Below are 14,297 nucleotides of genomic sequence, written 5' to 3' on the forward strand. Positions count from 1 at the left end.
TGCACTGGAATATACATATACACCTCCACCAGCTTATCACATAATCCCACTTGCACTCCTAAAATAGCCACAAACTATCGAAAGACGTGTATGAACAGTCAAGTAAATTAATAAAATTGTTTCCTATTACCCAATCAACAATTCCTATTTGATCACTGCGCGTATATCTGGCAATACCTATTGCCATGTTTATGTTTGCTAGATATTGCGATTTTGCAATATAATAAGCAGGTAGTTAAAGCCTACTCAAATTATCGAAATTGGCTATTTTATTAGTTCCCTGATATCTACTTAACTGCAGTTTTATGAGATAAAACAGCGTATGAATATAGTGTTTTATTATGATTTTGTAAAATACGTTCAGTTGAACGCACTAGGTGATATTAGAAGTTCAAAATATACAGATTTTTTTAATTTAATTGCAAAGGAAAATCATTTATTTTTCTTAATAGGGAAATTAAGCATTCTTTGCGGCTTTGCAATGAAATTAAAAATATGTGTCTAAAATTACCCAAAAAAATATATTCCAACATGCCCAAGCAAGAGTTTAACTTCATGCGTCATATTTTACGGGAGGATTACCGTATAATATAGTAAATAGAAAAATAAATTCTTTCATTGGCGGACAGTGGTGAAATTGCTCAGAGAAACCCTAGAGTACTGTTCACTAGAAAAATAGAATTGGGATGAGGATAAAGAAGACCAAAAGCGATTTTCTCTGAGAATCAGAACACCCTGGGCAATGCCTTAAACGACAGCTGTTCTGTCTCAGCAAGAATCGCTATATAAAAGCAAAATTAAAGCTAAAAAACATTTAATGCACATACCATGCTGTTATAAGCGAAAAAATGACCATACAAAAGGCGAACCTTATATATCGTGAACCTACTGTACAAGTTTGAATTAAACAAAATAAAAATATTAAGATACAAACCAACTAGTATATCTTTAACCTACGGAGGCGTCTAAACTTGCGCGTGAAATAAACCACCAATTCTATAGCTTTCTTTAACAAAAAAGAAAGCAAAGAGGTCCAAGTACAGGCGTATAAAAGAGGAAACCAGCTCCTACCTGTCGTTATGGCCTTGTCTACCGCGGTCATCTTGTATTCCTCTGAAGACTCGGTTATGTGGCTTAGGAGAGCTATGTGACGATCGCAATTTGCCATCAATTCATCCTGAAAAATAAAGAGCAATATTCTAAAAAATCAGTTTAGCCAGAAAAACACAAGGAATTAAAATTATGATAAAACATTTTTTGTTGCGTGTTTCAGATAAAAATAAAAGAAGTCATTTCAGATGAAATTATTATTTTATGAAGACGAATTTTTTGCAAAAGGAATGTAATTAATAATTTCTGACTGGCAGCTTAAAGCAATTACAAAGACCTTAACCATAATCAGGCATGGTTGGACAAATGGGTTTTTTCCAAGTTACGTCGAGAAGTAGTTGACTTTCGAGGAGTAAATTTTTCGGCCAGGTCTAACATTACCTGAAACTGAACACCTGAGTATCGTTCTTTTGTTAAATTAACTAAAGAATTTCTTTTTAACTTTTAGTTTATTGCATATTAAATATTTGCTTATAGTTGTCATGGGTTTAAAGAAAAACGTTTAAATGTTTTGGGATTTCCGCCGAAACCGTTCTGCAATATATATGCAGATATAGTTCTTGTCCTCGATTTTAATAACGTAAAAGTTGATAGTAACAGAAAAGCTGTCGCCGTCATTTTGAGTTCGTTGAAGTGGAACGTTTTCAAGAGTATAGCAATTGCAACAAAACATTAATTTGCCTTTGTGGGATTCCAGAATAAAAAAATCGGTACAAGAGATGAGGAAAAATAACTAATCTAAGCATCTTTGACTTATTTAAGAAGTTTCATGGGACTTACAATCTCAGTGGTAACATTGCTAACACCCTCCTTAACATGATCGAAAGAGTCCTGAACGCATTTAAGTTGATTCCTGGAATCGTTAATCAACTGTTTCAAACTCTCCTCCTCGCTATTCGATTCCTCAACTGCCTGTTCTTGCGTTAACATTTTTCGTTTAAACTTTGGCGACATATCAGATAATGCGGACCAGTCTGATTGGCTGTCAATAAAGTTTCTGTAGTCCTCGCCGAAGTTAAGTAGCCTCCTTGCAGCGTCCGAGTCGTGAGACTCACTGTACGGCTCAGATAAATAGTTTTCCTGCAGATTTTTAATAAGTAAAACCTCGTTAATTTCGTTTTTGGGATTGGCAAACCTGATAGTTATCCCATCCCTCGAAAACTGAACTGGATTCCGTTGTGTTAGAACTGCATTTCCCGGGGCTGTCATCTCTCACGTCTGAACTGCAGGTATATCGCTGCCTGACACCACCTTTGAAGCTGGGAACCCTATAAAAATTGTTATTTAAAATGCTAGCTGTTAGTTTAAGGCTGACACTAACTTTTTCCTCAGATCATCATCACTTTCTGCTCCACTCGTTGTGGAAACCTCACACCAAGCATGCGCACAATAGTTAACAGCCGAGGGGTCACTAGAAAAGTGCTTCTCATGTGCAGTTTTCTGCAAACTATATCCGGAAAATGATCCTGATTTAATGAGGAGGTTTCTGTGCGAACGAGCGACTGGGCTGCTCTGTAGGTGAGAGTCGGATTTGCCAAACTAAAGAATAAAAATACCACAGTTAAACGAGTCCTTAAAGCAGATGATATGTAAGCCAAAAAATTAATTCCGCCCAAGGTGCAAAACTGTGGGATTCAAACATATACATTTGAAATTTCCTGATTGAAAAACAATGTACGACGTATGAAAAAAAGTTAATTTTTTTTAATTAGATCTAAACTTTGCACGGTATTGCACCTGAGAAGATATTGAAAAAAGAATTTATACTTACTAATGCCTTTTTTTTCAATTTCGACTTCTTCCTCCTCACAGGGGATATTTTCTCCATAACTAAAGGAGATATTTCTTCTACCGTTGACGATGTGGAATTGTTGCCGTTTAGGTTGAAACAGTTCGCGCTTACAGTCGTAAATCTATCCAGTCCTTTAGGCGAAAGGTTCATTCTGTGCAACGCCGATTCCGATATTGATAAGAAATTGATCCTGTAATGAGATGTTTTAAACTGAATTAAAAAACTTCTGATTGATTCATAATACATACCCAGTGGCATTTGGAGCCGATGAATCCGACTGTGAACTGCAAGATCCGCGCCAAGTATTGCTTAACTCTGGATAAGATGTATTTTGAGAAATTTCCCTTAAAGTCATAGTACTGGCATCGATTTCTTCAGAAGTCTGCGACTCTCTTTCATCTTCTTCCGCACTTGCGTCACAACTGTCATCGGGTTTGTCCAAGCTCAATCGCCACTTGTTTACGCGTGACATTTTCAAAGAATTGCTTCGCTCGGTTTTCCTGCACTTATCAGGGCTTACCAATTCTTCGGCCTTCTGGACAAGCATTCGGATTTCGTCACCTGATATACACTTAGCTTTGGGAACGATTTGTTCCTCGGCGTCTTCAATTCTATATTCGTCGCTCATGTGCATACCGATACTCGCCACTAGTACGTTATCGGTTTTGGTATACGTCCATTCCTCTTCGGAGGTCTCCTCTAGAGTACTTGTTTGGCCGTCTGTTTTTGGAAGGGAAAAATGTTCAATTCTGTCCATGTCGGAATCCGTATCCTCGTGCTTGAAATAGTAAGTAGCTAGGTTGGGAGCCTTCTTGTTAGATTGAGTAAACTGTGAACTGTCCGCCCCAAATAATTTGGCGCCGTCTACAACATCGATTCCGTTCGCTTCTTCTGGTCCAACTGTATTGCTCATCACGACTTCATTTGATTCTACTGAATGGTCATCATCCTGCAACAAAACAAATAGGTAAATTAGTTTGCGTAGTCAAAGTATGTAAATAACGTTTTTTGCTATAATTACCTCCGTAACTAATCGTCTTGGAAAATCTCTTTTGTCGATTAGTTGTAGCGCATAAATTTGTAGTAAAAGACGTTTCGAAATTGTATACGTCAGAAATGAACACGGGACATGTAACTTTTATTGCTCCGAATGCGTAAATTGAACGTTGGGTTTACGTAACAAAGGCACCGCTTAAGGGCAAGGCAGACATTTTAGAGGCATTCATGATAATTAACTTTCCTGAGATTAGCACATTAGATTACCACTTCCTTATAGACCACACATTGATCGATAGTATCTACATCTAGCACGATTAATGGCAGAAAAAACTATTCATAGGCACGTAATTTTGGCACGAAACTCATTATTTTTTCGGTGATCTAGGCTCAGCAGCACTCGGTGTGCCAAAAAAATCTTAATGAGAATGGATATAAATCATTCCCGTTTAAAGCACATTAGACAGGTTAGGCACGAATTAGAGCTGATGATAAATGATTTCTGGGCAGTACCAACAATACCAACTACCAATCAAATAATCAGCTCAAGAGAAATAAACGTAACCAGCTCGAATCTAATAAATCTTAGAAAGATCAGCGATTCCGGACTTTGACAAGATGCAATAAAAGTAACAATATAGGCAAAGATAATCTAAAAATGCCTAAATTATAAATTGACAAAAGAATCAAAGAGAACTCCATGAATTTTCTCAGCTATGGGAAGTTGAAGGTCAACGCTCTTAGTCTTTATTACCAATTTAACTACATAATCAGTTTAAGTGCTGGTTTAGGCAGGCAGAAGTTAACAGGCTTGTTAATACTTACGTCTGTTGGTATTATAATATGACTTACGGACAAAACAAAACATGACGGAAAATTGATGCTTGCTTCGGATACTGGAAAAATTAGCCATTTCGAAAGTGTAATAACGTTATGGACCGTTACCTTACAAACTCGCCATTCTAGTTTGCACCGAAAATTACTATTATGTTCAAAGTGTTTCACTATCTACACGAAAAACGGTGTTTTTCATTCAGTAGAGCTTGAAGAAAGTCTAATCTATATAATACTGAAAGTCTATTCTATATAATACTGGAACATGCCATGGTTAATGGTCTTTGGCGAAGTAAGAAATAAGTAAATAAAACACTTTAGCACTAAATGCATGTTATTAAGTTACGGAAATACGCGCCTCGGCTGCGCAGTTTATTGTTTTTAATGCACGTTTAGTTAGTTTTTGGCCTTAAGATACAATTTACGTAATTACCAAATGAAACATTATGCAGGAATGTAAATACAAATTTGTTGAGAATGTTATAATCAATTCAACATCTCATTATAATTATTAAACTGAAGTGGAGAAGAATACCTGAAGGAGAAACTAAATTGCATATTGCGACCTCTCCCTGTTTACAATCATGAATCACCGCTAAGGATTAAAACCATTTGTAAATCACTGTTAAATTGTGCTAATTCGAACTAGCATATGTCACTATGAGGATCGATTCAATCCTTGAACTTAAGTGTTACAAAAGTGAAAACAATATTATATTAGCGATACGCGCCTTGAATGCTGCTTTTTACATCTCCTTTATTAGCCGTAATGACGATATTTAAGGTAAATAAGAAATAACTCAGCTATGTGAACAATACTAATGGTTTAAGACTTTCTGCAAGGCCTTATACAGGGCAAAGCAGATGAAATCATTATTTAAAGTTTCACTATTTTTAGTAGTTCAGACAAGGAAATCGTAATCACAGGATTAAGGTAAACTGAATCACTGTTATTAGCACCTTATTAAACATACAAAAAATTACCAATAATTACAACATAAATACAAATAATTATCAATCGAGGTGGAAATTAGCGGATAAAAATCAACTTTCTTTTTAGGCCACTGTAACAAACAAGAAAAAACAAATGTTTTGGCAGGTTTGTAATGCGGCGAGCCATCGGACAAAGATGAACTCGTTAAACTCTTTGAGGTCCTTCTTGTTCGGGACGAGTAAAATTAATGAATAAACGTAATTAACGAAAGTCGTTGGACCAACTACCGCAGTTCGATGCCCTCAAACGTAAAATGACGAGTTTTGATGGAAAACGCCCATTCTCGAAACAGGTAATTCGGGTAATAAAACTGAAATTTTCTTTCCTCATTGCAGCTGCCGCGTGCCAAATCCACCAGCTGTCAATAACATATAAACAAACAGGTGCTCGTACAGCTTGCCCTAATAACACCTCATATCTTATGGGTGTGGTAATACTTAATAACGAAATCTTCGGAGAGAAGATATCGCGTAAAGTGAATATCAAATTTAAACAAGGCAGTAAAATTTAAAATATATTACAGGGGCGTAACTACATCATTGCCATGTAGACAACAACGTAATTACTACTTGCATCTTCTTTCTTTTCAAATAAACGCTTTAAAATATAAGGATTAGAAGTACGGGGTATCTGAGGAAAGACGTCCCATCCTGCTTTGTCTAGATTCCTACCAAATTTTGACACATTTGCGGCGCTCTATCAAGGTAAAGTTTGTCAGTATTTCATCGGAATCCTTCGGTTTAGGAGACAATACAAAACCAAACAACACAAAATGGACTACGACTATCCAACAGCGTGCAAAGAGAAATCAATGTGTCATTTATTTTATTTTATTTGCCATTTTTTTTTGGAAATTTAAGTTGTTAGCCCTTGGAAATTTTTTGGGGTTGAAAGTTTCATTTATCAATTGGTCGAAAAAAGGGGAGGGATAATACTTAGAGCTGCCCCATATGCATTGTACGCGTTATTTATGGAAAACGGCTTTCGATATTAGGCCAAAGTAAAAGTCGCCGAGTGCACTTACAGCGAATCAGAAAAATATTCGGACACTTAGAAGTATTGCTTCTAGGTATCTATACCGTATTAAAAAATAATAATGTTTTTTTTTTATAGTAGTCTTTGTAATGATATGTTATTAACCATACCGTAAAAATATAAAAAAAAAATTTCAACCGTTCAGAATACTTAACAAGAATATAAAAAACTATGTATTTTGGATATAACAAAAATATTCGGATATTCAAATTTAAAGCTATTTATCACATCAAAAAATTAACTAATACTTAGTATGACCTCCTTTCTGATCCATCACACATTGCAAACGTCTAGGCATGGATGACATAAGATTTTTTAATAAAATTTATATAATTATTTTTCCACCCTTCAAGTAAAGTTCGTTTTAATTCATTTTTATTTGAATCATATGTTGTCTTACTTTCGAGTCTAAATAACGCCACACGTTTTCAATGGGATTAAGATCTGGGGGTTGGACAGGACTTTTAGTGACTTTGGGACAATTGTACAGCACCTAGTCCTTCACAATTTTGTGTGCAGTGTGCTATGGATCATTGTCCTGACAAAACTTAAAAGTCCTCCTTATGCCCATGTCACTTGCACTTTTTAGTAAATTAGAGTTTAAAATGTTCAAGTACATTGATTTATCCGTGATACCTACATATATCTTCAATGAAAATTAATTCACTAATTCTCTGAGACGAAACACAGGCCCATGCCATCATCGACCCGTCGTCGTGTTTTACAGCGGCGTGTAAGTTTTCTGACTTTAGGTACTTGTTTGGCTTTCGCTACACCATTTAACGTCCACCGGAACCAAAAACGTTAAACTTCGATTCGTCACAAAAAATTATGTCAATCCTAAAAGACATCTTGCTTTAACATAAATTCAAAAGCAAACGTGAATCTGAAGTTCTTATTTTTGTTATTGAGCCAGACTTTTTTTTAGCTACCCCTCTCCCCTACGCCGTTATATCCATTTCTACGTATGCAGCACCGGATAGTTTCAGAATTTACTTTTTTACCTTTTAATTGTGCTAAGTTTATCTGCAGTTTAGGGACGCTAATTTTGGGATTTTTTTCCACTTGCATCATATTAAACCTTTCTTCTCGTTCGTTTAAGGCGCGTCGACATCCCGTTTGTTTTAGGGAAAAAATGCGATCTTCGTTTCTATAACGTTGGATAATACCACTAACTGTACTCTTCTCTAAATTTAGTTTTTCTGCGATAGGAAAGCTTTTTTTCACAGTTGAATAACACTAATTTTGTTTTTAATTAAAAACTAATATTGCTTTTACTTTTAATTCGACTAATTTTCTTCGGTTCCGACTTTAAGTTCACGGACAACACTGATTTCTAACTACCAAATTGAGTCATTTGTTATGAAAAACATTAGAATATTGAAGATTCGACAAATGTGCGAATATATTTTCGATATCCAAAATCGATTGGGGATTCAAATTTTATCTATTTTTTCCGTATTGAGAAGAAAATATTTAAATACTTTTGCATTTTTGTTAATAACAAACGACTACAAGAATCATATTAAAAAGAAAAATAAACACTCTAAGTTTTTTTAGTTATAAGCAAATACTGCTCAACAGCATAGGTGTCCGAATATATTTCTGATCCACTGTATATATGATTTGTTATTGTGGGTCGTGCTACGAAATCGTATACGACAAATCTCACCAAACACACGTTTTGTATAATGTCTTTCTCTGTTTGAGATGCCAACGTTTGAGAAATCAAATTCATAGTTGAAATTAAATAATTGTAAACATGTTTGCTAAATTTATTGAGTATAGCATGCTTTCGGAATTTATCTCCGTTTTGCCACCTTCGGCTTATTTTCAGATCGTCGACCGTGATTCAAGAAAACTCTGAGTTTCCCCAATTTATCTGTAGTTTTATTTCTTAGAAGATATTTTCACTTTATGCAGTGAATTATGCCTTCTAAGGAAAACACGCTGTATGTCACATAGAATAAAATTTGTTATATTCCCGGTCAAGGAAGTGTCTATATCACACGTTACACTGAGGAAGCCACTTATTTAGTTTATTTTTCAAATACTGTTAAATTATTCTGTTGTTACGGTCCTGGTAATTGCGGCGAAACCGCAACTAGGTACTTCGAAAAAAATTATAATCATAATACGGATCTACCTAAATAAAACCGCGAAACGCATAACTGTATATGCACTTAAACAAGTCTAGAATAACTAAGAAAATGATATCATCCTTTAAACGAGCTTGTGCTTGTATGTGGACATAAGAAAAACTGGTCTTCCTGTAAATGTGTCAATCACGTTTACGCCATTCGAAGATCAAAAATACGGGGTCATACAAGAAATTAGAAAGTGTTTTTGTTTATCAATGTGTGTAGAGATAAGATAAGATCGCTGTTTCACGCTAATTATTAACATTAGTTCTGATTTATGGTAAAAGCTAATTTACTTACTTCACTAGAGTCACAATCGTCTGGATGACTGTTCGAGGATTTGCGACGATTTTCTTTGCCGCTCAGTCTTGGGTACTTCGATGCCGGTTCCTTGTAACAATCACTGTCAGATTCATCAGAGGAACTCGCAGAGTTCTGTAAAGACCAAGAACGGCCATGTAATAACTGTCAAACAAAATTTTTTTTAAGACAACCTACATGAATAAGATAATAATACTCCATGTTACATTACTTTACGAAGAGAAAAAATTGCCCTAACATGTTTGTTAAAACCAATTCCGACCGCGATACACACCGTTTTGATAAAATTTGTAATGTTACAAAGCACCTTTTATCGATAATTACGTTTTATCTGAACTGTATTATCTTTGAACAGATACAACATATAGAATTAATGGCATGTTTTTATTTATTTTCTGGAGAGGAGTTTTAGCTGTAATCCCCATGAATAACTCCGAAATAATTGTGATCCGTGGCACGTACGCTACGTGTATACATACTTATAAATATTGCATCTGATGCCATTACTTTTCAGATAAGGTGCGACAAAACGTCTAACACTTAATGACAGATAAAAAAGATATTTCGTGCTTTTTTGAAATGAAAGTGTGAGGGTACGCACGACGATAACACAAGTGCATAAAGCGATTGATTACATATTGCCTTGTTATTAGTTCGTACAAGTAGTGTTATTTCAAATGAATACATTCAAACAAAATATTAGTATTGTTATCAAACAGTGCATAAATTGCCGAATCTAGAGAAAATCGTAAAAGTAGTCTCGTCATTTTGTTTCTTGCACTAACAATAGGCCTCATTAAAAAATCATAATTATAATTTGTTGCGGCTAAACCGTATGGACGAAAGTGCACACACAACACCACTGGGTTCGACGGTAAAATCCACCTCAGAATTTGTTTTTTTTTTTTTTTAATACTTTTTCTATGTCTCGTTGGATATATGAAATGCAAAGGGGGGTTCCGAAAAGCAGAACTTTTTAACGCCCCTTGTATCTACAACCCCAAAATGGTGGCGAATTCGCCGTCATTGCCAATTTTCGTTTCTTAAACATCCCATGCAGAACTGCGAGAGCTGTATGTTTTCACTCTCAAAAATTACTCGAATATCCCCTAAAGTCAACCGATTTCGATCGCTTTGAGCATGTCGAAATGAATATGCAATATACCCTAGGTGAAACATATGACAAAATTCATGCGGCACCAGGTCCGAAAACGCTTCGTTACCAACACACAGGGCGTTAAAATTTAAAAGTGCCATTAAATAGAAAACTCGTCTTACAGTGTCGCGTTCAATTTGAGATACTCTACGATCGTCCCGTACAGAAAATAAACGTTTTAAAAAAAAAATTCCTTCTGGCTTACACAACTTACAAAGTTACACTACAGCGTTCGGGACCTTATTTTTAGAACTTTATGATTATGGGAAAGGCACTGTAAATAATCAACTGTGAGCTGTAAAGACTTCCATATGTTATAAAAGAGGGTTGTGTTTCGTGTTTGACAGGTCGTGAAAATTCACAACTATGATGTATGTATGTGGATGTTTTAACAGCGAATTACCTTAAAGAGTTCCGCGATTCCATAATGACGGCATTGTTCTTGGCAATACGAGATTACTAATCGCAATAGGTGAACGTACTTTAACACAGCTCTATAGAATCTTGAGGTCATACGTTCTATCGTAATAAGTGATTTTTCCGCAAATTGGCTATTAACGCTGTCATTAGGCGGTGCAGCTTAAAGAATGTAATATCTTCAAATGAGAAGATGCATCGGAGACTATTAGTTAACTCTTAATAAACTTCACAAGGGGAAATGTGTAATAAAAGAGATTCATCAATGAGAAAATAATAAGAAGCAACTTATCAAGAGCATTTTCTTCATTACCGAAACGTCCTTGGGCTGTGTGGTGAATTACAACATTGTCGTTAAAAAATATTTAACTTGGTACTTAATGCGTTTTAAATTGAACGTTTTTGGTTAGGAACGGTAGTCAGATTAATTGGGCAGCGTTCAGCATTTCATTTCATGTGGGTAATCCTTCACGATCCTAAAACGATGCACCTCAACATCTATTACTCAATATACACGTCGGAAAAGCACGGGCTTCTCCCAAAAAGATGTATTAAATAATAATAGATGAGAAACACAACCGTGGCAAGCAATAACGTTAACTCACCGCATAAAGACAGTCACTGCGCGATAAGCATTTAGCACCCTCGAGCTATCAAAACCAACTGGTAAGTGTATAACAATTAAAAAGCACCAATAAATTAAAGGCCACAAAGCAAATTCTCACAATCTCGTTGTTCTTTGCCAATTAGTTTTATGTTTTAATATTTTTCAATAAACATTACTTTTCGTACTTTCACTCGGGTGCAGTGATGTGCAAACTCACGTCGTTTCTCTACCTTCTCTTAAGTTTAAAACGGAGTTTCCTCGGTGAAATGTCAAGTTTGTGCAAGAGGCCAATTTTCTGCACTCCTTAGTCGAGTGTTTAAGTATTCATAATAAAAACAAAACCCAAGAATCTATTACACGATTGAAGCCTCCAGGTTAAAGCAAATGAAATCGTTCGTAAAAGCACAAATTGCCGTCAAAACAGACAGTTAATAATGTATGCCTGCCTCACCTAAATGTGACAAAGCAATAAACATTGAACGCTCTATGGACCGAATTGTGGAATGATTTTATAATTGAGCAGCATATGAAAATTTATTTTATAATTATGGTGACCAATTTGTAGAATTTTTATGGACCGAAAACGTATAATTAGAATTCGTTCCTTTGCCGTTTACAGGTTAGTAGGTTAAATCATGTTGCGGGGATAATCACTTTTATTATTATCAACACACAAAAATGAGGCCTACGCTGAATGGGTGAGCCGACTTCATTCAGATGTGCATCTGCATAAACAGCCAAGACCCACACATCTATCTTTTGTGCTTTTGTTAACTTTCCACCAGTTTTATGCCTATTCCGCTATATTTAGGTGGATTTACGGTGCTGATATACTATGAATATTCAAGTAATTATATATATTTTCAAGGTAATGATTAGATCAGTTGAACATCTGGATCACCGGACATGCTAACCCTTCTTTTTTGCTTACAACTCGCTAAACGTGTTTTCCCTGAGCACTTCCACTACATTGTTTTTTAATCTCGTCGGGTATTATATAAACTTTCAAACGTTAAATTCTGATGCGGAAACTCTTCACATGGCGATAGGTGAAAATTATACCTACATTTCGTAGGTGGGTAGTTACTCAAAGCAAATTTTGTTGCTCATTTATGGAAATATGTACGTCAGCCAGATGCGAGCTTTGATTTACGAGGCCTTCTTGCGTCCGTTTCGCAGAACGTGTAACTAAAATTATAGCTGAGGTGGAGGAAGAAAATTAATGCCTTCACATGCATTTCGAGGAAAAATGTGGGAAATATGAGAACAGGCGTAAAAAGTTTAGTATATGTAGATGTCACACAGGGTTGGGTTTAGGGTACAGCGCGCTAGACGTGCAGATGCACGTTTCAAAGAAATTTTCACGGAACGTTAACAATTTTCAGAATACCTTGTATAAGCACTCAATGTACACTTTACCTTTCAAAGCAACGAAGAATAAAACATTTCTTTTGACTTCCCATAAAAATCGTTTCTGGCGCTTACAGAGTCGTTGCAGCACAGCGCTTAATTGTTGTCGCGGTTTGAAACAGTCGAGTAATTGGATTTTAGCCCCACATAAGAGCAGCGTAAAATGTCTCTCAAAACGGTCAAGGATTTAAGTACTTTCTTCGATACCAGACCATTCTTACTTAAAATGAAATACGTAGGATATTATGCCATTCCCAAAGATTTTAAATAATTTCGGGTTTAATTGTATGTAGCTTGATGGCGGTTCGACGCGAAACAAAATGGAGATCACTTACTTCAGTTTTGCTTTTCAATCGTCTATCAAATGACAAAAATTACGAATTCGTTTAAATACGTTGAAATGGTAGCTTAACGTGTGCGAAAAGAAAAATGCACACGAAATAAAAAAAATAAAAAAATATCTAATGACATTTGTTCAGGCCCGTCTTCTAAATTATTGTAAATCTCTATCTTTAGTCGATACCTTATAAAATGGTGTACTGCCTTGACCTTTTTGAACTGAGACGAGCTAGAAATTTTTGGGAAATGTCGAGAAACTGAATAATTTAGAAAAGTACAACGCCACCGGCCAAATCTCCATCATTTTAAACACTTGAATTCCTTCATAAAAGACAAGCACAAATCCAACAAGTTTCTCACCTAGACTAAAACTTTTCGAGGAACTATCGTAGTCTCGATTTGTCCAGAACTGCAAACGCACATAGTTATCCTCCACGAACGCATATAGAGCGAGTTTAAAAAAACAACATAAAGCTGCTTTTACGTTATCGGCCTTAGGGCACTGAACCTAAGGAATTACTAACGGAACTAAAAAGCTTTTATTCCCCTAGCCCTTGTTTCCACGCAAATGACAAAACCTATCATTAAAACATCATTATGGATTGCATGCAAATCATTCAGTTTCATTCACCTACGAAAATAAAAATGATCGATGGGGTGGCCGTTTGCCCTACTGTTCGCACCGGTAGTTTAAAAATCGTATTCAATCCGAGACATCAAGAAGGTGACCCAGTCAGATATTCACAACTCAGCGACGTATAAATAGCTTGGTTACGTTAGTGACCGAGACACTTAAAATCGTTTTTAAAGCAAACAAAAATTGTTTAGCCACTAACGGTACCATCACTCGGCTTGTCCCAAAAAACCGCGCTCTTCATGGTCCACTCCTCACCGTTGGCAACCCACAATTAAGCTTTTTCTATCTATTCTGCCGTTTGAAGTGTGTAATTACAAAATGATCTTCAGATGCTATGAAATTTATATCTCGAGCGTTCCCTTGCCTGTGTTGGTTACGCAATACTACATTTTCTTCACGATTATGGGAGATTTGATTTTTTTCCTGTGCAATTTACGGATCACGGCTGTACTGCCCTTAGGGTAGATACCAACGACAGCCGAAGACATTTTGTAATTACCGTTTCGCA

The 14,297-nt window shown here is 35.9% G+C and overlaps 1 protein-coding gene across 2 annotated transcripts in view; it reads right to left on the minus strand.

The window, feature by feature from the left end:
* The window catches only part of klar (klarsicht), a 71,436-nt gene that overhangs the window by 11,016 nt on the left and 46,123 nt on the right, over nucleotides 1-14,297 (minus strand). For both annotated transcript variants that reach the window (XM_066301933.1, XM_066301934.1), the window contains exons 7-13: nucleotides 9,203-9,337; nucleotides 3,151-3,851; nucleotides 2,882-3,092; nucleotides 2,432-2,649; nucleotides 2,246-2,378; nucleotides 1,891-2,190; nucleotides 1,072-1,177 (exon numbers count right to left, since the gene is read on the minus strand). In XM_066301933.1, the coding sequence (XP_066158030.1) occupies nucleotides 1,072-1,177; nucleotides 1,891-2,190; nucleotides 2,246-2,378; nucleotides 2,432-2,649; nucleotides 2,882-3,092; nucleotides 3,151-3,851; nucleotides 9,203-9,337 (1,804 nt within the window). The remainder of the gene's footprint in view (nucleotides 1-1,071; nucleotides 1,178-1,890; nucleotides 2,191-2,245; nucleotides 2,379-2,431; nucleotides 2,650-2,881; nucleotides 3,093-3,150; nucleotides 3,852-9,202; nucleotides 9,338-14,297) is intronic.

This window comes from Euwallacea fornicatus, chromosome 3 (genome assembly GCF_040115645.1).
Source record: "Euwallacea fornicatus isolate EFF26 chromosome 3, ASM4011564v1, whole genome shotgun sequence".
Lineage (NCBI taxonomy): Eukaryota > Metazoa > Arthropoda > Insecta > Coleoptera > Curculionidae > Euwallacea > Euwallacea fornicatus.